At 42.8% G+C, this 26,871-nt stretch overlaps 1 protein-coding gene across 1 annotated transcript in view; it reads left to right on the top strand.

Annotated features, from left to right (window-relative positions):
* Positions 1-26,871, top strand: part of KCNMB4 (potassium calcium-activated channel subfamily M regulatory beta subunit 4) — a 112,203-nt gene that overhangs the window by 60,843 nt on the left and 24,489 nt on the right. The window contains exon 2 of the mRNA XM_073620048.1: positions 1,160-1,287. Coding sequence (XP_073476149.1) covers positions 1,160-1,287 — 128 coding nt within the window. The remainder of the gene's footprint in view (positions 1-1,159; positions 1,288-26,871) is intronic.

Raw genomic sequence — 26,871 nt, 5'->3', positions numbered from 1 at the left:
GTTCCAGGTCCCGATCTTTAGTACGGGACCTGGAGCATATACAGTGCATGTTTATAATGTACAGCATGGTGAATGCAGTGCAGGGGTCAGGTGTATATTTTATAACTTGGCACATATAGTGCAGGGGACACAAGTATAATGTCAACATAGCACATACAGTGCAGGGGACAGGAGTATAATGCACATACAATGCACGGCTCAGGAGTATAATGTACAACATAGCACATACAGTGCACGGCTCAGGAGTATAATGTACAACATAGCACATACAGTGCACGGCTCAGGAGTATAATGTACAACGTAGCATGTGCAGGGCTCAGGAGTATAATGTACAACATAGCACATACAGTGCAGGGCTCAGGAGTATAATGTACAACATGGCACATACAGTGCAGGGCTCAGGAGTATAATGTACAACATAGCACATACAGTGCAGGGCTCAGGAGTATAATGTACAACATAGCACATACAGTGCAGGGCTCAGGAGTATAATGTACAACATGGCACATACAGTGCAGGGCTCAGGAGTATAATGTACAACATAGCACATACAGTGCAGGGCTCAGGAGTATAATGTACAACATGGGGAATGCAGTGCAGAGGTCAGTAGAATAACGTGCAACATTTTGTATATAGTGCATGCAGTGCAGGGGTCGGGAGTATAAAGATGGAATATAAAGTGCAGGGTTCAAATGCTATACTGTACAACATACTGAATGCACTACAGGAGTATTATGTACAACCTATGTAAGACGCAGCCCTGTGTACAATGCAGTGGTCAATAATATTGTGCCGTTTGGTCTCCTCCTCTTAGCAGCCTTTATTGCTCCTCACTGTGCTGCTCCAGTGCCCAGCATTGCCCCCGTAGGACGATCTGCCCCTTCTCACCTTACTATACACAAGCACAAATCCAGGACAGCTGGCAAATATGCAGTACAGACTCACACATTAAATAAATAACCTGACAAAAGTTCCCTACTCTAAAACTTTAAAAGAGTTGGCTGCAGTATCAAGGAGAAAACTGCCACTCTTCAGTTTTTCTGCTCTTCTCTTTATACTTCATTTGTCTTTGCAAAATAAAAAAATAAAAATGGCAGATAAATAACACGTTCACTGAAGTAGGAAGAAAAGTAATTGTTTTGAAATTCTATTTTAACAGTGCTCGTACATCCCTCCGTGTGAGAGAGAAAACCAGAAGAATTCGGAGAGTGTCCTGCGCTTTGAGAAATATTGGAATAAGGAGGTTGGCTTTGAGCCATTTATCTGCTACTTTAACCAGCATAGAAGGTACAGTATGGCTTTATGAACATCTCTAAAAGACATTATTAACTCTAACACCTACACCAGTGTTTCTCAACACCAGTCTTCGAGGTGCACCAACAGGTCATTTTTTCAGGATTTCCCTCAGATGAAACGGCTGTGGTAATTACTAAGGCACTGGCACTGATCAAATCACCTGTGCAAAATAACGGAGAGCCTGAAAATATGACCTGTTGGGGCGCCTTGAGGACTGGAGTTGAGAAACGCTGACCTACACTACAGTAGGTGCACAAGAGGTTGCTACAGTGCTGTTGTATGACCATGTAGTTTCTACGGTTGTCTGATTTATTAACCTTGGTGTATTTAGTTCCATGATATATACAGATCCATATGTTCTAAGATGCAATAATTCTTTATGTGAAACAAGTTTAGCTCTTCATCAATATTGAAAGTTCACACAATCCCATTTAACTAATAGGAAGCAACTTGGAAAGCAGTTACTATGTGCAAATGGACTGAAAAGCAACCACAACGTGGAATCATCAAGTGTAGTATTACAATTTTTCAGAGATACTGAAAAAAGATGGCAAAACAAAAGGACACACCCCAACATGGTGACCCACTGTATTTTTCATAATATCCATAATATCCACCTAGACTTTCTGACCATGCCATTTCTTATGTAAGATGCTGGTAGTTTGTAAAAGTATTGCACTCCTGATGTGTCATAGAGCATGCTGCCATTATTTTGTTGAAAATGTTTCCATTATTCATTTAAGTCCCATGATGCATTATTTTATTGACTGTGAAGTGTCCACACACTTCGGTGTCAGTCAAGAAGAGACAAGTCTAGTACTAAAAATACAAGTTAAAAATGTGGGGGTTTTTTTACGTTTTGAATCAGGTGTAGCACCCCCCCCCTGACTCCATGAGGCATGGTGGCACCCCCAGAGGCAGGGCGGGCAGACATTTAACAGGTTGTAGCCAACTTGGGCAGTAGTTGGTTGTTTACAGATAGGCGCCAGTCACTTTAAGATGAAAACAAAAAGGGGTTTATTGACGCTCTCAAAACTCCAAAGAGAGAGGGGGTTAAGGGATTCAGAACACCCATTACTGACCTGCAGACTCAATAGCAAAAAAATAAGACACCAGTACAGAAAAGAGCCTTTGAGTTGATTCCAGCAATCTGTACCTTCTTAATAGCAGCCATTTCCATTAACAAGCAAATCTTTGCAAGTGGTGGCAGCAGTAGTCTTGATGATCCCATCTTGGTGCTTTCCCAGGCTCTCCACAAGTTCCTCACCCAGAACCTCATGTGGTAATGACCACTTATACTTCATCTTGGACATCATGAGTTCCTCTCCTGTCCTCAGCCAGGCTCCCAGATCACAGAGCCTCAAGAACCACACATTTCTGAACAAGCAGACGACTTCTGCTCCAACACTTAGGTTAAACACATAAGTGGGAGAATGAAAAATATATATAAAGGGTGCTACCAGGAGAATAAATCCTAAAATAATTGAATGGATAGATCAATATAATTGATGTAGGTGAATAAAAAGCATGAATAAATAAAATAAAAAAAAAATTGACAAATTACTTTGTGATCAAATACATTTCAGAAGTGCACAATAATCAAATATATAATAATCATAAAAGTTCATACATTTCTGTGTCTGGTCACTCTTGAATTAATTCTCCAACACCGTGATCCTGAAATTATAAGTGCTTCAAACCTACAGTGCTCCACCCGAAGTGAATATTGAATGTGCTCACCAGATGTACCTGGCCAGCAAGTGACCATTAAGCATGAATATCAGAAATGCCATTCCTCTCAATTCATAGGTAAATATCCATCATCTGCCTCTCTCCTCCATATATGAATAGATAGGACCACGATCAGAAAAGCATGGGTATATAAGACACAAGCTCTCCAATATCATATATCCTCCACAGTATTCAGCATCTGTCTCCTCCTCCCATCACAAGGCTCTGTGACATTGGCTTCGCCAAAAAGAGTCACAGAAGGCAACTATAGTGTAGTATTGTTTTTATTAAAAAAAGGCTGCACTTACATATGTCCAATACAGTCAAATCAGCACAATAGCAGCTGAAGGGTCTGTAGAATCGATCCCGCACCGCTGTGTGACTAGCGGCGTGCGTTCCAGCAGAAGTGAAGGGCTCCTATCTGTTTGCGTGTCAAGCCTCTCTTCTATGCATTTCACGCTGTGCGTGCGTCATTAGGAAGTGGGCAGAAATTTATGAACTTTTATGATTATCTACTGTGTTTCCCCGAAAATAAGCCTGGGTCTTATATTCATTTTTTCAACAAAAGACCCAGTAGGGCTTATTTTCGGGGTAGGGCTTGTCATGTGCTGTCTTCTCTCCCCATCTCCTGGAACAGAGTTAAAAGTGCCTGTAAAATCAAAAAAGGTACTGTATTACAGCCCCTATACAATGTAAAGTGTGCACCGTACCTTCCTACAGCGCCTTCCTCGGTGCTTCCATGACCCGCCTGATCGGTCTTCCATGCTCTGAGCACTACAGAGGGAGGCCTGAGATCCCCCCTTGACAGCTGGCAGAAGGAGATCAGCAGGGAATCAGCTGAGCGCCGCTCAGCGCTTCCATGTACCGCCTGAATGGTCTTTTCCTACTTCGAGCACTACAGAGGGAGGGGGGCCGAGATCTCCCGCTGACAGAAGAGGAGGAGAGCAGCGGGCATAAGCTGAGCAGCGCCGCAACAAAGGTATTCACCACAGAAACACACACAGTGTAGACCACACAACACAGCCCTTCCAAACTAGGGCTTATTTTCGGGGTAGGGCCTATATTGGAGACTTCTCCGAAAATGACAGTAGGGCTTACTTTCGGGGTAGGTCTTACTTTCGGGGAAACACGGTATCATATATTTGATTATTGTTCACTTTTGAATTGTATGTATTTGATCACATAGTAATTTGTTAAATTTTTTATTTATTCATGCTTTTTATTCACCTATATCAATTATATTGATCTATCCGTTCAATTATTTTAGGTTTTATATTTTCATTGTCAAGGTAGCAATATATATATTATAAAATTTTTGTTTTTTATTTTTTCATGATTTACTAGTAGGAGCAGCACTGGCATTTTGAATTGCATTAGTTGGTGTCGTATCCCCTATTTTATTTTTAGAAGTGAGAGAATGGTGTCCATTTTTTTTTTTTTTTTTTTTTTTTTTAGGTCCAGCCCTTCCGCCCACATATAAATAGATATTCTTCTGCTCCAGGCACATGTTCAGGCTTCAGGCCTAATCATTCAGCTGCTCCTTACACACCCATCCCAGGCCAGAGCCTTGGGGGAAGAGAGATCACTTGGCTCTCCCCAGATATTTATAATCTCCCCCAGCATGCACCAGTGACCATACATTTTTTTTTTTTCTACTGGTTGGCTAGGGGGAAGTACGAATATTCATAAGTTAGTTTTACTGTAGCTTCTTATACTAATACAGAGGTACCAATGACACCCACTGGTAGAAGGCAGAAACCACAGCTTCACTGAATTTAGGGGACAAACAAAATTACCAAGTAGACTATAAATCAGCTAGGTTGCCTAACACCCAGCAGAACTAAATTTGACTAGTAGCCCCTGTTTAGGACATGGTGATTACACCGGTAAATAATAAATCTTTCTTGTCAATATTTCATATTTACCACTTGCACTCATCAGGGGGAGCTCTGTGTGACTTTTGTGTGCTATGAAGTCTCTTCCCTTACAGCTGCTATGCTGAAAATAGACCTGAATGTGTTAGAGGGACACACACCTTTCTCCCTCTGCCACGGAATATGGCAATATTAGTGGATTAACACAGTCTTCCAGAAAGGGTAAAGGCAATCAAATAGTGGTGGGTGCACCTTGTCATAAATGTGTATTTGTGGAAAAAAAAAATTAAATCTACCAAAAATGATATATATTGTCAGTTTACAAACCTTTTGAATGTTCAAAAAATAAGTGTCAAAGTGGCTCTACTTCTTATGTAATCAACCCCTTTGACGACATACTCCTGAAATGTTTTTATTTATGTTACTTCATAAGATCCAATAAATCAAACGCTACATGCTGCAGTTTGTAGGTGTAGTATAGGGCATAATGTTAAGAATTTAGGATGAGCAGTATAAAATAAGATTGAGTTCACACTTAATGAACACCAGTTTATAACTTGCTCTGCTGTGGAATATCGTTTCAATGCCTTCTCAGAAAAAGCAGTATAAAGAAGGAAATGTTTATGGATTTTATGCGACAATTTTTATCTCATCATTCTTCTGTTTGGGACATGCATTACAATGATGATGAATATATTTGCCTTAAGTCATAAGTAAAGGAGTTTAAAATTCATTGAAGGGCTCCACAGATGTCAGACCAAAGGCTCCTAGGTTTCTTAATCGTACATCACGGGACACAGAGCCATAGTAATTACTATGTAGGGTATAGGCCACCTTCAGGTGATGGACACTGGCACACCCTAAGACAGGAAGTCCACTCCCTATTTAACCCCTCACACTACTGGGAGGACCTCAGTTTTTCCGCCAGTGTCTAAGGTGTTGGTCAAGAGTAAAGATGTGCTGAGCTCCACTGGAGCAATCCTTGCTTGGGCTAGCTATGCAGCCGGATCCATTCAAAGTGTCTTTTTAGGCTGAATTGAATGGTACCCGGGCCTCGTGGTGGAAGAAACGAGGTTTAGCCCGTAAAGCTTATCTTTCTAGAGAGCTGGACCCCGGGATCCAGTGCTTTTGGTTTTTTCAACCATAAGTTTTTTTTCTGGCGGGGTGCTATTCTGGATCCAGGAGTGCAGATCCCCTGATAAAAACTCCCCCAGTTTCTGAAGGTTTTTTTAAACGGAGCCCACCGTGAGGGGTGAAGATTGGGTCTGTTGGTTTTACCACAGAAAACCCTGCGGCGGGAAAGGTAAGTGGATATTTCTATGGAATTTTTAAGTTTCTTATGAATTGTCTCCTTTAAAAAGTTAATGTTGTCATGCCTAAAAGTCACCACTGGGGGCTGTATAGAGCACATACCTTGTCATGCTTCCTTAAAGATCACGCTGTAACAGCAGAAGCTGCAGATCTCCCTCCGGCTAGCAGCCTCCAGTAAGATTGTGGGGTGATTTTCTTACAAAAAACACCCCCCACCTGGACAAAGCTCTCCCTGGATAGGGAGAAATCAAAATGATCGGCGATACCGCTCCGTTTTTTACTGCCCCTGCATGGAGGTTTGATTACTGGGTCTCCTCCTTGCCATACCTTGCCCCCACACATATATCCCGATCCCGTCGGATCGGAGGCCCGTGCGGGAAAGACGCCCTTTTGAAAAGAGGGGGGGGGGGTTTAGCGTGGCGTTTGTGAGCGGCAACGTCCAGCGAGGGAGTAGGTTTTAAAAACTCAATTTTTTGCTGGCTGCAGCTGTCGGAGGAACACAAGAGCAAAAAGGGGCATGTAAGAGGTTGGAGACACAGGCCTTCCCTAGGCACATTTACTAAAAGCACCAGGCTGAGCGTTAATAGCAGCAGCAGTTGCTGGACTATTTGCTCAAGCAGTGGATGCAATTTCTTCTGGTAGTACCTTTGCATTTGCGCATCGGGCTATGGTCAGAAGGGGGGGGTAGAAACGCCCCAAAAAAAGGGCTTGAGGGACTCCTTCAAGCTCTAAAAAGCCTAAACTCTCTATCTCTCTAAGCCTAAACTGGCATCCTCCCCTGAGAGATCTGAAGTGGCTGGTCAGAGTGAGCCATCAGGGACATCAGTTTTTGCAACTGTTTCCAACACTGCAGCCCCTGTCTACATTACTGAAGAAGTTTTTTCCTCAACCATATTAGGATTGGAGCAGAGGTTAGTGGCTTTAATCGCATCCTAGAGTGAGACTAAGTGCGATAGGCCCCACTCCGTTACCCAGGCCCCTTAATCTGAGGAACCGGGGGTGGGAGATGATGAATTTTTCTCAGGGGACCGGGACAAAAGCTGATGAGCTCTCTTCTGAGGGGTCAAATGCGGAAGGATCAGGTTCACAATCTGAAAGATTGATGGTACAATCTTTTACTGAATTGGTCCGCTCCACATTTATGCTACCCTTACCTGAGTTGGTTGACAAGCCTACTTCTTGTTTGGGTTCGCTAAAGCCTCCCCAAGCTGCGCATGCCTTTCCTATCCATTCATCGCTGGAAAAGCTTATGTATTCTGAGTGGGATCACCCAGATAAGCATTTTTATCCTCCTAAAAAGTTTTCAACACTTTATCCTATGGAGGAAAAGTTTGATAAAAAATGGGAGATACCAGCAATTGACGCTGCTATATCCTCTGTGATTAAAAGTTTGACTTGTCCAGTAGACAATGCTCAAATGCTAAGGGATCCAACGGATAAGAAGTTGGAATTCCTATTAAACACTTTTCTCTGGCAGGTTCAGTAACTCAGCCTGCGCTGGCAGCAATTGGTGTATGTCATTCCCCGAGAGACCAGTTTAAAAAGGTGCTCAAGATTATTCCTGATCAGCAGGCCCAAGATTTGGCCGAGCTACCAGGGGCGTTATGTTTTGCAATAGACGCTATGAGAGATTCTATTCTCCAGGCCTCACGCTAAGGCTGGTGCATATGCGTAGAATACTTTGGTTGAAAAATTGGTCAGCCTGTACCCGCTAGAGTGGCAAAATATTCACCTAATACCTCAACTCTTTGTTTTCGAGGATGCCCAGAAATAGGCACATATTTACACATATGGTGGACGTGCCCAGTAATCCAAACCTTCTGGAAGGAAGTCTTCGTGATTGCATCTAAAATATTTAAAAAAATAATACAACCAGATCCATATTTAACTTTACTTAATCTAAAACCGGAATGGTTAACACTCTCTCAATTCAAACTTATGATCCAACTAATAACGGCTGCAAAACAAACAGTGGCCAAGGCATGGAAATCTCCTACATTGGTACTAGCAGAAACAATTCACAGAATGAATAATACAATGTCCCATGCTAAGATGGTAGCCATCGATCAAAATCAAATTCCAAAATTTGAAAAACTTTGGCATCCTTGGATAAAACAACAGTTCCTGTCAAATTTCAATGACTCTGTCCTGTTGCCATGGTAACAGATTAAATGGCTTACAGAGACACCCATTCTAAGGCTTCAAAGAGAACTAAAAAGAATAATAAACTGACGAGCGGGACAACCTTGTGGACCATACCTCTACCTTTCAACCCTTTTTCTTCTTTCTCTTTCCTTTTCTCCACCTTACGATTAAAGCTCATTATCAGAATTTATTTGACCTATATATAATCTACTTGTAAACAATGTGTATAGTAGGTATAAATCATTTAAATACCTACAAAAGTAACTAAGGAAATGATATATATCTTTAATTTAGGTTTACGTGAACCCAATGTTTAATATTTGAAATTTCATGATATTTACCTATATAAACCCTACTGTAAAACAATGAGCTTACTTTATAGATCCTTTTAAACTTACTTTATGTATCTTTATGTATCTTTATAACATTGTATACTCAATAAACTTCTTTTGACAAGGAAAAATTGGTCAGCCGAAGTGCCCTGCACAAAGCTCCTGGCTAGTTTTCCTTTTCGCGGTGAATGGCTGTTTGGGGATGATCTGGATAAATACATCCAAAGAATTTCTAATGGGAAAAGTACCCTTTTGCCAGTTAGGAAAAGGAGTAAGCGTATTTCATTTAAACGAGCCGCTTCTCCAGTGGCAGGAGCATCGGCCGCCAGGCAGTCTCGACAGCCTCCACCGTCCAATTCAAGAGGTAAACCTCAGGGTCAACCCCAGGGACAAAAAGTCCGGTGGAAGGAAACCTACAAAACAAAATACTAAAGCCTCCTTATGAAGGGGCGCCCCCGCTCACTCGAGTGGGGGGGAAGACATCTGCAGTTCTCAAGGGTCTGGCAGGAAGAGTGTCAAAACAAATGGGTGGCTTCCTTAATTACTCTAGGGTACAACTAGAGTTCCGAGAGTCCCTGTCTCCTCGTTTTCTGAGATCAAACGTTCCCAGGGATCCAGAGAAGAAGTCTCTCTTTCAAGCACTGGACCATCTTTTGTCTCAAAAGGTGTGATATTGTTGGTCCCCATAGAAGAGCAGGGATTGGGGTTTAATTCAAACCTTTTCATGGTACTCAAACCAAATGGAGATGTCAGACCCATTCTAGATCTCAAAGATCTAAACCGGTTTTTGAAAGTCTGCTCTTTTCGCATGGAGTCAATCCGATCAGTAGTCTCCATCCTACAAGGTGGAGAACTTCTGGCGTCATTCGACATCAAGTATGCATACCTCCATGTGCCGATTTTCCCCGCTCACCAGAAATATCTACGGTTCGAGATCTTCATTTTCAGTTTGTAGCTAGCTACTGCTCCTCGAGTATTTACAAAGGTTCTCCTCTAGCCAGATTAAGGGCTCAAGGTATAACAATTTTAGCGTACCTAGACAAACTGCTCTTGATAGACCAGTCAGTAGCCCACTTAGACCAAAGTATGGTCACCACAGTCAACTACCTTGAATACCTAGGTTGGATTCGCAACCTAGAGAAATCTTCCTTAAAACCATCAAGGAGATTGGAATACTTGGGTCTGATCATAGATGCAGCCCAGAAGAGGGTATTCTTACCCCAGGCGAAGATCAGTGCCATAAGGGATCTGATTCAGGCAGTCAAGGCAAAGAAGAATCCTTCTATTTGACTTTGCATGAGGTTGTTTGGAAAGATGGTGGCTTCATTCGAGGCCATTCCTTATGCTCAGTTTCATTCGAGACTGCTGCAAAACAGTATCCTATCGGCTTAGAACAAGAAGGCCCAAGCTCTAGACAATGTGACAAGACAATGTGCTTGTCTCCAAAGGTGCGCCAGAGCCTCAGTTGGTGGTTGATAACCAGGAATCTGCAGAAAGGAAAATCCTTCCCACCAGTTACCTTGAAGGTGGTAACAGATGCCAGCCTTTCGGTTTGGGGAGCAGTCCTGGAAGAGGCGACTGTCCAAGGGAAATGGTCCTGGTCAGAAATGAGCTTGCCTATCAATATCCTAGAGATTCGGGCAGCGCGCTTGGCCCTGAGGGCCTGGACTTTCAGATAACGGAATTGTCCTGTCTGGATCCAATCTGACAATGCCACAGCAGTGGCCTATATCAATCACCAAGGGGGCACGAGAAGTAGGGCGGCCGAGAGAGAAGTGAATCATATCCTAACTTGGGCAGAAAACCATGTACCTTGCCTGTCGGCAGTCTTCATTCCAGGAATAGAGAATTGACAGGCGGACTACTTGAGTCACCAGCAGTTGTTCCCGGGAGAATGGTCTCTTCACCCCGATATCTTCCTGACAATGTGTCAAAGATGGGGGATTCCAGACGTAGTTCTGTTTGCGTTCAGGTTCAACAACTTTATGTAAAGAACAAAAGATCCGCTAGCGTGCGGAACAGATGCCTTGGTATTTCCGTGGAATCCATTTTCACTGATTTATGCATTCCCTCCTGTTTTGCTGCTTTCACGACTTCTTCGCAGGATCAAGCAGGAAGGGAAGTCGGTGATTCTTGTGGCCCCGGCATGGCCCAGGAGATCTTGGTATGCAGAGATCATAAAGATGGAGGTAGGGGACCCATGGACCCTACCACCACATCCAGACCTTCTCTCGCAAAGTCCGGCATTCCATAGTGCCTTACTAATGCTAAATTTAATAGTTTGGCTATTGAGACCTACATTCTGAAGAAGCATGGGCTGTCAGGTTCAGTGGTATCTATCTTGGTTAATGCAAGGAAGTCGTCCTCCACAATCGTATATTATAGAGTCTGGAAGGCATATGTCTCCTGGTGTGAATCCAAGGGTTGGCACCCCAGGAAGTATGTCCTAGGTAGAATCCTTGACTTTCTACAAATGGGGTTAGAAATTAAGTTGGCCTTGAGTACTATCAAGGGCCAGGTCTCGGCATTATCAGTATTATTTCAGTGACCACTTGCTTTGCATTCTTTGGTTCATAGCTTTATTCAGGGGGTAACGTGGCTTAATCCTCCGGTTAGGTCACCCCTGAACCCATTACAGAAACAGCCTTTTGAGCCGATACAACATATTCCCTTGGTCCTTTTGACAAGGAAACTAGTTTTTCTGGTAGCCATATCTTCTGCAAGAAGGGTATTTGAGTTGGCTGCTCTTTCTTGTAAAGAGTCATATTTAATTATTCACAAGGATAAGGTAGTATTGCGTCCTCATCCTAACTTTCTACCGAAGGTAGTGTCAAGTTTTCATTTAAACCAGGATATTGTTCTACCTCCATTTTTTTTCCAGAACCCGGTTCTACGGAAGAAAAGTCACTACATTCTCTTGATGTGGTAAAAGCAGTCAAAGTCTACTTAAAGGCGACTGCTCAGATTTGAAAAACTGATGTTTTGTTCGTATTTCCTGAAGGCTCTAAAAGAGGACAGGCAGCATCGAAATCTACTATTTCCAAATGGATTCAACAAGTAATTGTTCAAGCTAATGGTTTAAAGAGGAAGATTCCACCTTTTCAAATCAACGTGCACTCCACAAGTACTGTTAGTGCTTCATGGGCAGTGCATCGCCAACCCTCCATGGCTCAAATCTGCAAGGCCGCAACCCCCCTTCAGTTGGCATTGCTCTGGGACATCCCACATAGTAATTACTATGGCTCTGTGTCATATGATGTATGATTAAGAAAATAGAATTTTTATAACAGCTTACCTGTAAAATCCTTTTCTTTGAAGTACATCATGGGACACAGAGGCCCCTCCCTTCTTTCTGGTGTAAACGTGTATTGCTTTGCTACAAAAACTGAGGTACTCCCAGTAGTGGGAGGGGTTATATAGAAAGTGGACTTCCTGTCTTAGGGCATGCCAGTGTCCATCACCTGAAGGTGGCCTATAACCCACATAGTAATTACTATGGCTCTGTGTCCAGTGATGTACTTCAAAGAAAAGGATTTTTACAGGTAAGCCTGTTTTTCTAGACCTCTAAATAGCAGAATCCTTGGAGAGTGGTATTATAAGTCAAAGTCATGTGTGATCTTTGATGTACTAGAAGGTAACTCTGCAAAAAAATTGATAGCAGGAAACCATTTTGGAAGGGCAGAGGCCTCTCCTTTCATAAGCATGTGTTATTTATACTACTGCATAGGGTCCAGAAGGGTATTGGGCCTATTCGTTTTGGCTGAAGGGGCCACACATGGAGCGATTTGTTAACTATACAGGGGGGCCCTACATCTACTGGTGTATTGTAGAGCTGGATTTTGCTGTCATTTTGGCTGCTTGGATTTACTGGCAATTGTTGCAGGTGAGCGGCTGGGGAAAAGCAGGGTATATATTTGTACTTTGTGGCATTTTTCTAGAACCTATAACATATATTTGCTATAGATTCTCAATGAGTTGAAGGATATAAATCTAAGACTAAGGCCTTGTTCACACGGGTGTATTTAAAAGTATGCTTATATGAGGGCTGTGTTTGCCTGCACGTTATATGCAGGTGTTCCCATTCATGTCATTTGGGATGTAGCAACTGCATGGATACAGCTGCTTCTCTCAATTTGACATCTGTGCTAATGGATGCGGGTGTGTCCAGGTGCATGCCCGCAAACTCGCACTGTCTGTGTTCCGCGACATGTACCAGCATGTACTCGCACCAACATGGATGTCAGGTTGGGAGCAGTGGCTGTGTCTGTGCAGCCACTATGTCCCAATTGACATGAATGAAACTGCATTCCTGTGACTGTATGGAACACCTATACTGTATATCCCATACAGGCAATCATAGCCCTTGCATGAGTGTACAATTAAAGTGGTTGTAAGCCATCTCAAATACCCAGCGAAGTGAATAGCCTCAGATGATGCACAGAGATGAAACAAATTCCCTTACATGTGTTTTACTTGTTTATCTGCAGTCTTCTCCTGTCTAGAACCCTTCAAAAGAGCACAATTGTGATAAAATCCTTCTGCTTCGGTAAGGGGTACAGAGGAGGGGGTGGAGAGCTGCAGTTACAGCTCTTATACACTGTGTGAGAGCTGATTGGAGGAAAGGGACACCCCCCAGCTCCCCACATAGAGAAAGGAACAAAGGATCATGCAAAGCTGTATTTTGGATAGACAAGCTGTGTGCTTATCTCCCTCCTCTACACAAATTTATCTCATGTATCGGGAAAACTTCTCAAAAGTGACTCCTGCTGATAACAGAGGAACGAAGCACCAGAGAGAAACTACACTTAGATCTTCGGAGAGAGACAAATACACACTACAGATATGTGCTTTGCTCAGATTTCATGACTGGGGTTTACAACCAATTTTTAAGTATGCCCTTGTGAACAAGACCTTAGGAATCGTGTTTATGAGCTTTAGGAAAATGTTCCTCCCATAAATGTACTTTGATCCACACACAGGGCTGTTACTAAATAGCTCCCAGCCTGCTGACTGGATGACGGTTAGCAACCACACATTAATGAAGTCATCTCTGTGCTCATTATGCCTCCTCCTCCTGTTACCCAACATCTAGTAAACCGACAGCGCTGTACAATGCAGTATAATCTGACTGGCTCACAGCTCTGCCATCCTTGTCTGCTGTGCAGGGGATTACAGAAGCGCTAATACAATGGAAGAGAGAGGTTCTTATACTACTTAGGCTTAGAATATATTTAAAGATTTTTAATGACCTAAAATTGGATAAAAAGAAGGTAAAAAGGATAAAAGAAACTTTGCCTAGAGTTCAGTTTTAATACCTTTTTTTCAGGGAAATTTGACTTAAAGTATACATTTGTTCCTTTTATAGTATTAAATAAAAAAAAAACAATGTAAAAGAGATCGAAAGCAATGTCGAATAAACAAGGTATTAAAGGCGTGTTTTTTTTCACCTCTGGGAACACTGATTTTCTCTGGAGTATGAAAATAACATGCTACTGAATCTGTCTTTTTAAATATATACCTGTGTACAGTACATAAAATCTTAAGGCAGAGCAAGAAAAAAAAACATTACATGTTCTACAAGGACTAGATAACCCCCTTCAGACATCGAAAGCTGTTTTTACACGGCTGTTGCCACCCACTCTTTGGCGTGTATTAAAGGGTGTACAACGAACGTTTCTGACGGATTGTCTCAGGAGAGAGGCAGACTGCTGTAAAGTTTTCCAGGTTCAGCACATACAGTGACTTTGTTGCTGTTCTACTTCTTTGACCCGAGTTGGTTTAATGAAGTACAATAGATAAAAGGCATTGACTGCATCCACATGCAGTCCTAAGTGATTGATTATTGTAAGTAAAACTGCAACGATCAAGTCGCTTGTCTAGCTGTCCGTACTGCAGAACCATAAATTTCCAGAACCTCTCTAACTCTGATGTGGAAAATACATCTTTGTACTATTGGCGCAACAGTACTTGTTGCTTTAGTCTACTTTGTAAGAAGCAAATGCAGTGATCTGGAAAATATGGTCACCCACGTTTAGTATTTTCATTTTACAATCTGTGTGGTTGTACAGCTTAACCACTTGAAGACCAGGCTTTTTTTTTTGGCTAGAAAATGACTTGTAACCCCCAAACATTAAAAGGTGTGTGTTTTTTTTTTTTTTTAGACCCTAGGTAATAAAATGGCAATTATTGCCATTTTATTATTTTTTTATGTGACCGTATTTGCGCAGCAGATTTGCAAACGCATTCTTTTTGGGGGGGGGGGGGGGGTGCACTTTAATGAATTAAAACAAAACACAATAGTTACCCCAATTTTTTTGTATAGTGTGAAAGATGATGTTACGCCGAGTAGATCGATACCTAACATGTCGCGCTTTAAAATTGCGCACGCTCGTGAATTGCCACGACACTTTAAACGCCTTTTACAGGTTACCTGTTTAGAGTTAGAGGAGGTCTAGTGCTGGAATTATTGCTCTTGCTTTAACATTTGCAGCGATACCTGTGGTTTGAGTACTGTTTACATATATGTGCGTGACTTGCGTATGTGTTCGCGTCTGCATGCAAGCATGGAGGGATGGGAATTTTTTTTTTTTTTAACACATTTTTTTTTTTTTTTTTTTATCACTTTATATTTCTATTACAAGGAAAGTAAACATCCCTTGTAATAGAAATAAGGATGACAGGTCCTCTTTATGGAGAGATCTGGGGTCAAAAAGACCCAAATCTCTTCTTTACCTTAAAAAGCAAAAGATCAAAAAGATACTTTTTTTTTTTTTTTGTTCACATATATGCGAATTGGATACGGTATATACCGCATCCAATTCGCATACCGTGAGTTTTACCAGCTTTCAATGGAGCCGGTTCGTACGTGTCTGGGGCAGCTGCGGTGCAAATTTGAAAAGGGTCCTGTGCGTTTTTGGGTCCGAATTAGGTGCAAATTCAGGGAAAAATGTGCGCCTGAATCGCACCTGAACTGATGAACACAAATACACAGGACACTGACAGCAAACTGCAGCCAGACCTGCGTGAACCCAGCCTTACTGACTGTGCCCTGCTTATTGACGTCTAAGTGTGTAGTCACACTTGCAGTTTTAACCATACCTAGGCATGGTTCACCCCCTTCGGTCCAGTTTCTTTGTGTGATGTATTGTTACTAAACCCAGGACCCTGAATTCACTATATCTGGTCTCCCACACTACACCGAACATGGAAATGTGATTATTTTAGTAAATATAAGCTGCTAAATACCTTTTCTCATCAGCAGTATATAGCAGTCTTGTGACTTTTATCAGTGTCCGACCGAGCACTGATAAAGCTTGTAGAAGGAGGTTTCATTCTCCTCTGACTGTCCTATGAAGCTGCAGGACTCCTGACATTCTGTCTGGAGAGTGTTAATTGGCCCCGTGCTGATCACATGCACCCTCCCAAAAAAAAAAAAAATCTAGCAATACATGCCAAACTGAGCATGTACAGAGTGCCTCCTAGGGCTTTGTTCTATCAGCAGATTGATTGGGAACAGTGAAAGAATGGGAGGATCAGAGAAGAGGATCAAACAGCATTTTTACACAATGCAGAAGATTAACCCCTTAGCTTCCACAGTGAGTAAAACTAGCACGTTTTACTGCATATACAGCCTGTTTTTACTGCTGTGGGTTTTTCAGCACTATGAGTGTACTGTGCCCAGGACCACTTGAATGAGGTGATCTGGGGCATGGTTCCCTTTGTGGTCCAGCTTTAATGTGCGCACAAACTCTGCCTGTGCACAGAACTCTCCATGGATCACTCAACACAAAAACCAGGATCACTGTGGTCTGATTAGCAGATGTGATATTTGTACAGACTAGCGGAGGAGTGGAGGGGAAGGCTGGCGAACTTGGGGATAGCTCAGTTCAACCGCACCCAGTGTAACTACACTCCAAGATGAAGTTGCAGCAGGCCTACAGTCACACAATACACTAAACAGGGATAAGTCAAATATTTGCTGTAAGCCCTTATGTTCATCAGAATTTGGACTGGTGTTTGAAGAGGCAGGAGCTCACAAATTACAATGCTGTTTAAATGTTCCGATGCTGTGTGATCCCTCTAAACGATGAATGATTACAGATGTGACCTTTCCGTTTCCTCTTTTCTAAATCTTATTGAAGAAGAAAGCTAGAGATAAAATTTAATATTTTTTTCATTTAATTACCATGGGGACAGGCACCACTGAGCAGATGAATGTGATTCTATGTGAAATACATTTATACAGATTATCCTGCATGTAGTGGCGAGTTACCTCTTATTAAGACAGATGCTTGTAAACAGACCATACACACCAAAGTGCCTTCTTTGGCGGTCAGTATACGTCGATATATTTTTTTTTTTTTTAATAAATGCAACTGGGTGACAGGAGCAGCTATAGGAGACTTCTCCAAATATATTATAAATAAAGGACTACTTTTACATTAAAGTATTTGTAAACCCTTACATATACCCAGTGAAGTGACTCGTCTTGGGTGATACTGAGATTAAACCTGTTCTAACTGTTCATCTACAGTCTTCTCTGTCTGTTCAAAGTGTAGAATGTATACAGCTTCACTGAGCTTCCAGAAAGCAGGGGGTGGAGAGCTGCAGAGCTCAGCGAGGAGAGCTCTGATAGCTGATTGGAGGGAAGAGACACAGGAACAGAGCTGAGGCTGTCAGTCATCTGGAGGTCCCTCCCCTGTCACCTTTCTTCTCTGTGTCAGGAAAACCTGTCAGAAGGAACTCGTGCTGATAGCAGAGGAACAAAGCAGCAGTGCGAAATGGCACATAGTGCTCCTAATTGGGACAAGTACACACTATAGAGGCATATGCTTTGTTCATAATTTATGTCTGAGGTTCACAACCACTTTAAATATACTAGGGCTGGAGTTAGACTGAGCTACAGCCCCTGATGACCCTCATCAGGGTCTTTAGCGTCTGATTAAGTTTTAGATCCTCTTCAAACAATGATAATGAAATGTTGACTGTTGGATGCTTTATACTTGCATAGAAGTATCAGTAACCTAAATGCATGACCATAAACTGGATTGAATTGCGCTTTTGTCAATCTGTTTCATATTACATGGCCTATTATTTCCCATCATTACTAGTGTACTATGTAATGGAATATCATGTTGTTAGTAAACCAATACAATTATCTGTATTTCTTTATTATACTTGTTTATTATCATTTTGAACGGTAATTAATAAAATGATATAAAAAGCTAGCAATTGGAATGACCAGTTGTTCTCTCATAAGGCAATGTTTATGTTCTGCCAGTATAGTAGCTGCCCCGCCATCAATGGGTTTGCACTTTATGGCCTCACTTTTATAGTTCAATTTAAGTTATTATGTTGTGCGCTAAGATCTTGTCTAGAGATAAACAGCTGAATATTTGGCAAATAAAATGGCTAGAAAGTTGAAATGTTGCAGCTCTTTACTTCTTTGTCCGTACAGAATTACAGTCATTTATTGAACCTCCTTTCTGCTTGCTCACATCTCCAAGTATTGATTATATGAAATGTATTCCTCACTGTGAAGCATGAGAGAATAGGGAAGCAAACATACTACTTCCCCAGTTTTTATTATTAACAAATGGCCACGATAAAAAGTAGTTTTAGTAATAGAGGTCAGTCAAGTAATATGCTTGCTTCTTAAAGGCATTTTCTCTTAAGTTCACCTTTTTTACCAAAAATAATAAATGCACACCTTTTTGCAGGTAGAAGAAACGTGCTTTTAATTTTTTGTAGTAGGAGCCGGTAAAGCATTGCACTGCACACTGTCAGTGTATCTGCTTGCCCGTAAGCCAAAATTCGCTGACAGGAAGACTCTATGAACTACTACGGCTCTCCACAGCGCCGTGGTAGTTCATTGAGAACTACGAGCCGACAGCCACTAAGGATGTTGGGGCTTGTAGTTCGTTTGGGCACACAGAGCTGTGTGTATGAATGATGCAGACATGTGGACAAAGCATCATTCAAACAGTGGCAGCTAGGCTACCACTACCCCTCCCTCCCAGCTCCCTGTGGCAGCAGTACGGGGAATTTCTCCCCATACTGCTGCCACAGGGAGCGGAGGAGGGAGGGGTAGCGGGCAGCGGCTGCAGCACTGGAAAAATGTTACATCAATTTTTAGGGTGGAACATGTTCTGGAAGATAAACTTATCCTTTAAAGAGGTTGTAAACCTCCATTTGCAAGTTGTACCTATAGGTACTGTAAATATCTCCCAAATGTGCGCCATTTAGGAGATATTTACTTTGTCCTGCGCCGGTGATGTCATTGGCACATGCGCTGTGAAGAAACTGCCCCCCCAGCTGTTACTTCAGTAGTGAGTGCCGTGACTAGCGGCTCCTGTGCGCGGGAATGACGTCACGCGACTCACTCCAGCCAGTCACCGAGCCGGAGTCCGCGGTCCCGGAAGGAAGAAGGTTGGAATGGATGCGGCCTGCAGCAGGGACGGCGCGGGCTTCGTTTGAAGGCAAGTGTTGGATAACCGTACACAACGCTCCTAAAGCGCCCCTGCCCATTGAAATTGGCAGTGCTTTGCAGGCGGTTTTAACCCTTTTTCGGCTGCTAGCGGGGGTTAAAAGCGCCCAGCTAGTGCGCGAATAGTGTTGCTAAAACGACGGTAAAGCACCGCTAAAAATAGAGATGCTTTACCGCCAACGCCCCAAACGTCTCAGTGTGAAAGCGCTCTTAACCGCTTCAGCCCCTTCCATGCGTCACTTTAACTGACAATTGCACGGCCGTGCGACGTTGCACCCAAACAAAATTGATGTGGTATTTGATCACCTCTGCGGTTTTTATTTTTTGCGCTATAAACAAAAAAAGAGTGACAATTTTGAAAAAAAAAACATTATTTTTTACTTTTTGCTATAATAAATATCCCCCAAAAATATATAAAAAGACCTATTTTTTTTCCTCAGTTTAGGCCGATATGTATTCTACGTATTTTTGGTAAAAAAATCGCAATAAGCGTATATTGATTGGTTTGCGCAAAAGTTATAGCATCTATAAAATAGGGGATAGTTTTATGCCATTTTTTAATTTTTTTTTTATATTAGTAATGGCGGCGATTTGCGATGTATTTATTTTTTGCGGGACTGCGACATTATGGCAGACACATCGGACACTTTTGACACTATTTTGGACCGTTGACATTTATACAGCGATCAGTACTATAAAAATGCACTGATTACTGTGTAAATGACACTGGCAGTGAAGGGGTTAACCACTAGTGAGCGATGAAGGGGTTAAGTGTGTCCTAGGGAGTGATTATAACTGGGGGGTGGGCTTCAAGTCACATGACAGCGATCACCGCTCCCGATGGGAGCAGTGATCTCTGTCATGACACAAGCCAGAACAGGGAAATGCCTTGTTTACATAGGCACTTCCCTGTTCTGAGGCTCCGTGACACGATCGCCGGGAGACTGGAGGACATCGAGTCCGCCGGTCCTGCGGGAAGGTCACGTATGCGCCTGCTATCCTCTGCTCTTAAAGGGGACGTACAGGTATGCCCATTTGCCCACCGCTGCCATTGTGCCGACGTATATCGGCATGCAGAGGTCGGCAAGTGGTTAAAGTCCAAGTTTTGACTTAAATTTGAATACTTACATTTCCGTAATTTTCCTTATCCGTGGCCATATAAGTTTCCTCCCTGTCTTCTTCTAGTTACAGAGCAGTGAGTGACTAGTCGGCCATTTTCTAGAGCTATAATCAGACAATTGCTGCTCTTTGTTCTGGGTTTATGGCTCAGAATATTAAACCCAGGCACAGCCAGACAACCAGTATGTCAAGGAAGTGGCCAGGAAATGGCACCCCAATACTTTTCTTATGGTATATTTTAAAGTGATATTATACCTTGTTTATTATTTTAATAAAAAATGTTACTTCCCTGTTCTGTGGAATGGTTTTACACAGAGCTGCCCCAATCCTCCTCTTCTCAGGTCCCCTACTGGCTCCTTCTCTTCAGCGAGTGACCCCATAGAAGGCTGTTTCCTATGGGTGCACTCGTGGGGGCTTACTCCCAAGAGTCTCTGTCTCTGTCTATTGACAGACAGGGCAGCATAGGCATGCCCCCCACTCCCTTGCCATAGTTTGACAGCTTTGATTGGCTGCTATCAATCTGACCAGTGAGGAGGGGTATAGCTGGGAGAGTCGCTTCTCTCGTGCACATTACTTGATCGAGATGGTGCTCAGGTAAGTATAAGGGGATGCTGGGGGGATTCTGCAGCGCAGAAGCTTTTTTACCTTCATGCTTGGACAACAATAAGGTTAAAAACCTTCAGTCTTTGCAACCACTTTAAGGGTAGGTGTAGAGCAGTGCACCAACCAAACTAAGATAAATTGCCCATTAAAGCCCATAGCTAAAATAAACCAGTTTTTGCTGCAATATCCCCTTTTTAACCTAGAGATTTTCCACGCAGTACTTATTTTTGCCCCTGGATGTCTTCAGGCCAGCACCATTCAACTATCTTTAAGCCCAGGTCCTCTTGGACTGGCCCCGGCCTATGACTGGACGCTGACAGAGAGGCAGCACAGTGGTGACCTCATATTTTTGTACACGGGCTCTTTCTATCAACATACTGCTTGCCAGTACATGAATTGATCTGGCTCCTTGTGCTGCTTCTTCCACTCACACTTTAGCCTTGCTGTATAGGGACTGCCGGAGGCTGACACAAAGTCAAATTCAGATACTTGTACTGTTTGCATTTAAAAAGCACATTTAATGATGTATTGATTACTGAGCTACAGTATCTATATCTACTTTAAAAAAAAAAAAAAAAAAAAAATCATCTTTAAAGTGGATGTAAACCACATATACCCAGTGAAGTGAACAGCCTCAGATGATATACGTTTTACTTGTATATCTGCTGTCTTCACCTGTATATATCCTTTAGAAAGTGCTCTTCATGTTGCAGACTTTTCTCTTCCTGGTTAAAGTGGTTGTAAACTCTCCCCCACAACTTTGTCCCATGTAAATCAGCATAAAAAAACCCCAAAAAAACCCTAATGAACACTGCTTGTAGATATCTCTTTACTTGCTTAGTATTGTTGTAATCCTTTTTGTTCTTTAGAATGACATCACTGAGCATGCCCATATCTCCCCTGATTTACGGCACACTTTGTGTGCCTGTCTGTCTATTATCAGAACTTCCTACGGCACGAGACTGCATAATCACTGAGAGCTTCCTACTACACCCCATGTGACATCACATGGAGTGTAAACTTGGGCATCGAACAGCATTACTGCAGTCTTATTAGCTGAAGCTGATTTGACTGACACAGGCAAACACTGGATAATCGGCACAAGTAAATACTATGAAATAAAACAAGTCAGCTATGAGCAGGGAAACAGGGTTGCCATAGAAACGTTGGATTGAGAAGGAGGCTTGGTTAACAGTACAGGAAGTGCTCAGTGTAAGGGCGGAAATACACTCTACTGTGGACTCAGAATACAATACTTAAGATGGCGCTGCCTTACCCCTTTAAACAGTAAGTAATATGCAATTTGGGCTGGATTACAGTGACTATAGTTTGATAATTACTTATTATTATAATGGACTAAATGAAAAGAAGCATCAGAGTGGGAGAGTTTACTTCCTCTTTAACACTGCAGGACAACCAAGACAGCTGACTGGAGGAAGGGTACACATTCCCTCTCCTCATAGGCAAAGGAAGAAAGGAATGTGCATAGCTCTGCTCTTAAATGGCAAGCTGGCTGCCAATCTATTTATAGCAACCTCCCCTGACACACACTTCAGGCTCCCGTCTCGGAGAACGTGTGAGAAGTTATCAGGCTGATAACAGAAGAACGGAGCAAGAGACAGCTACGGGACACAGTGCTTTGGAGAGAGATAAGAAAACTACAGATATATGTGCCCAGCTCAAATTTCATAAATCGGATTTACGTCCACTTAAATCTCTTTGGTTTGGCGACAGATTGCCTTGAAGGTCCTCTTCAAACTATACTGTTGCTGTGCTTTATCGCACACAAGTGTTGCGTTGATGCAGCCCACACTTTTAGAAATGGGCTGCCAACACAGGGCAATAGATAGAAAAAATGGACCTCCAAACGGGGACGTAGACAACAATAAAAACTTCTTTAAAGTGGTTCTAAGGTCAGAACCCCATCTTATCATTAAGATAAAAAAACCTTCAGCATGCAGCAGCCCCCTCTAATACTTACCTGAACCCACCTCATTGCACAAGAGTCTCAGCTGCCAGGGATTCCCCTCCTCATTGGCTGAGACAGCAGCAGGGCGCAATTGGCTCCCACTGCTGTCTATAAAAGTCAGTGAGCCAATAAGAGGGGGTGGGGCCAAACCGCGGACACACAGAGCAGCGGCTCGGGTGCCCCCATAGCAAGCTGCTTGCTCTGGGGTCACTTGGCAGGAGGGAGGGGCCATGAGCGCTGAAGAGAGACCCGAGGAGAGGAGGATTCGGGCTGCTCTGTGCAAAACCACTGCATAGAGCAGGTAAGCATGTTGGTTATTTTTAAATGGGAAGAAGAGATTTTAGTATCACTTTAGGCTCTTGCATAGAGATTTACTATAGAAATGTTAACCTTAAAAAAAAAAAAAAAAAAAATTACTTGAGTGGCAGTAGACTCTAACAGGGAAAGTAATGAGTGTCATATTCACTTGCATTTAGAACTACATATGTTTATAATTAGATGTCTGTCCCTCTGTAATTATGACCTTCTCGTAAGTTCAGTTTACCATGCATCAATAAGTCATGATGTTAAATAATATATCTATCAGTGTCTAGGCTTGGCATAGAGTGCAAGGCATAAACACAACACTTCTAAGTAATGACTGAAACATTTACATGTGAATTTTAATTCAAAGGCAGTGATTATTCACAATGATTTAGCTATTATGAGTTTTTGTAGAATTGTATGATATTCAGACAATGCCTAAAATTTGTGTTTTTGTGCAATAACTTTCTGTCTCCAGTAGCTGTGCAAGATGAGCTCACCTCACGGCATGAAAATCAGTAAATTATCTGTTGCCACAGTTACACTATTCACTTCTGTGGACAATTTGATATACTCCTATATCTAATTAGTAAATAAGAGAAAACGGCTTCCTGCATCTGCTGCCTGCTAGATTTTTTTTTTTTTGTTTGTTATTTTCAAGATTTTTTTTTTTTTTTTTCTGTAGTCCACATTTAATATCTGCTACTGTCATCTTCACGGTCTACACAGCTGAGCTTCTGAATCTTACATACATGATCATGCATGGTACAGGATTAAATAAAAGGGTTAAAACCAACAGTGACCACTTAAAAGTAAGCTTAAGAAATTATTTCTTATTGGGTGATATGGTCTAGTGCTCTTACATGTCATTCTTCATTGCACTGCCTTAGTGAATGACCACCTACACTGAAATCTGGTAGATTAGTAGGTTTGTGCAGTTCTGCTTAATGTGCATGAACGCACCCTTCTTTTTTTTTTTTTTTTAAATGACACCCCTTCCCATTTATGTTCTCCCATGTGTCATAAGAGCCCTTCACCACCCTTTCCTCATGTCATGCTGTCTGTTCCCATGTATTATGGTACCTCACATGCCTTTTATTTTCTTTTATTGCTCAAGCCTGGGGAGCTACTTCCTCATTCCTTTTTGTTTACTTCAGCATCAAGATCTACCTCAAGTAATTTATCTCTCGTTGCATTCTCAACAGTAATGATTAATATGATTAAGATATCCAGCAGGAGAATGACCACAGCAAATAGGCTGAACCAAAATTCCCAGCACAGATATCCCAATAAGAGTCCCTAGAAACTGTCATGGGGTTTAACTCCACCTCATCTATCAAGCTTTGAAATGTAAGGTTTTGGCAGGCTAACCTTTTAAATCCCCTTATTTATGTATCCTTATCTCACGTCACCCTGTGTCATGGTCTTCACTTTGCTGTACACATTTAGTTTTATCTGTATCTTCTGTAATAATAATACCCACATTAGATCACCTATTTTTTTTCCTTGCATCAGTTCCATACTTTCCATGTGTAAGGTCCTGCTCAATGACAGCCACTTTCCTAAGGCACCTTTCACACTGGGGTGGGAGCGTCGTTGGCAGTAAAAGAACGCTATTTTTAACGGCGCTATTCGGCTGCTAGCAGGGCGGTTTTAACCCCCGCTAGCGAGCGAAAAAGGCTTAAAACCGCCGGCAAAGCCACGCTGCCCCATTAATTTCAATGGGCAGAAGCGGTGTATACACTGCTCCTTCACTGCTCCAAAGATGCTGCTTGCAGGTGTTTTTTTGCCGTCCTGCAAGCGCACCGCTCCATTGTGAAAGCCCTCGGGCTTTCACACTGGAGACACAGAAACGGCTGTTTCAGGACTTTACAGGCGCTATTTTTAGCGCTGTAGCGCCTGCAAAGCGCCCCAGTTTGAAAAGAGCCTAAGGCATGCGTCATGGGGTTTATATGATGGAGCAGTTCTCCCAGAGATTATGATTTGCCTGGAAATGGCACTAGCGCATGGAGCTTGGAAATTTAGGGGCGTCTATGGTTGACATTGACTTCTGTGTGCTGTGTCCAGCTGATAAGGAACCATCTGTTACATAGTTTGCTTGAAAAAAGACACAAGTCCATCCAGTTCAACCACAATTGTATCACAGAGTTGCCTGTTGGTTGAGTAATATGGCTGAATATTGCGTTCGTGAATGCAGGCGAAGAGATCTTCGAGATGCAAATCGGTATAAATATATAAACGATTTCCTTTTGGAACTGGAACTATGCACATTGTTCAGGTGTCAACAATGTGGCCTAAATTGATTCAGGAGTGTGTGTGTGTGTGTGTGTGTGTGTATATATATATATATATATATATATATATATATATATATATATATATATATATATATATATATATATATATATATATATATATATATATATATAATGTGTGTGTGTGTGTGTATATTAGGGGTGCAACGGATCAAAAAACTCACGGTTCGGATCGTTCCTCGGATCAGAGTCACGGATCGGATCATTTTCGGATCAACAAAAAAAAATATATATCCACATCTCCCCCACTGTAATATATCCATATCCCCCCACTGTAATACATCCACATGTCCCCCCCCACTGTAATACATCCACATGTCCCCCCCCACTGTAATAAATCCACATGTGTCCCCCCCCCCACTGTAATAAATCCACATGTCCCCCCCCCACTGTAATAAATCCACATGTCCCCCCCCCACTGTAATACATCCACATGTCCCCCCCCACTGTAATAAATCCACATGTGTCCCCCCCCCACTGTAATAAATCCACATGTCCCCCCCCCCACTGTAATACATCCACATGTCCCCCCCCCCACTGTAATACATCCACATGTCCCCCCCCCCACTGTAATACATCCACATGTCCCCCCCCCACTGTAATACATCCACATGTCCCCCCCCCCACTGTAATACATCCACTTGTCCCCCCCCCCACTGTAATACATCCACATGTCCCCCCCCCCACTGTAATACATCCACATGTCCCCCCCCCCCACTGTAATACATCCACATGTCCCCCCCCCCCACTGTAATACATCCACATGTCCCCCCCCCACTGTAATACATCCACATGTCCCCCCCCCCACTGTAATACATCCACATGTTCCCCCCCCCCCACTGTAATACATCCACATGTCCCCCCCCCCACTGTAATACATCCACATGTCCCCCCCCCCACTGTAATACATCCACATGTCCCTCCCCCCCACTGTAATACATCCACATGTCCCCTCCTCCACTGTAATACAGCCACACGCCCCCCCTCCACTGTAATACATCCACATGTCCCCCCCCACTGTAATACAGCCACACGCCCCCCCCTCCACTGTAATACATCCACACGCCCCCCCCTCCACTGTAATACAGCCACATGTCCCCCCGCACTGTATACATTACAGTACTGTTAGTCTGACCTTAGTGTTAAGAGAAGCCGGCGCCGCCAAGCCAGCCGCCGGACCCACGAGTTGAGGGCGGGGTGATGACGTCAGCACGCAGCTGAGCGCCGCCGGTTGTACCAAGATGGCCGCGGCTCCGGAGCTAGGCCGAAGCCGCGGCCTTTCCTAAAACCCGAGGCCGCGGAGCGCTCCGCGGATCACGGGTGTGCCGATCCGAACAGCCTGGCCCGTTCGGATCACGGATCGGTGACGATCTGTTGCACCCCTAGT

Source organism: Aquarana catesbeiana, linkage group LG03, assembly GCF_042186555.1.
Source record: "Aquarana catesbeiana isolate 2022-GZ linkage group LG03, ASM4218655v1, whole genome shotgun sequence".
Classification (NCBI taxonomy): Eukaryota; Metazoa; Chordata; class Amphibia; order Anura; family Ranidae; genus Aquarana; species Aquarana catesbeiana.
This window is presented reverse-complemented; position numbering and strand designations above follow the sequence as displayed.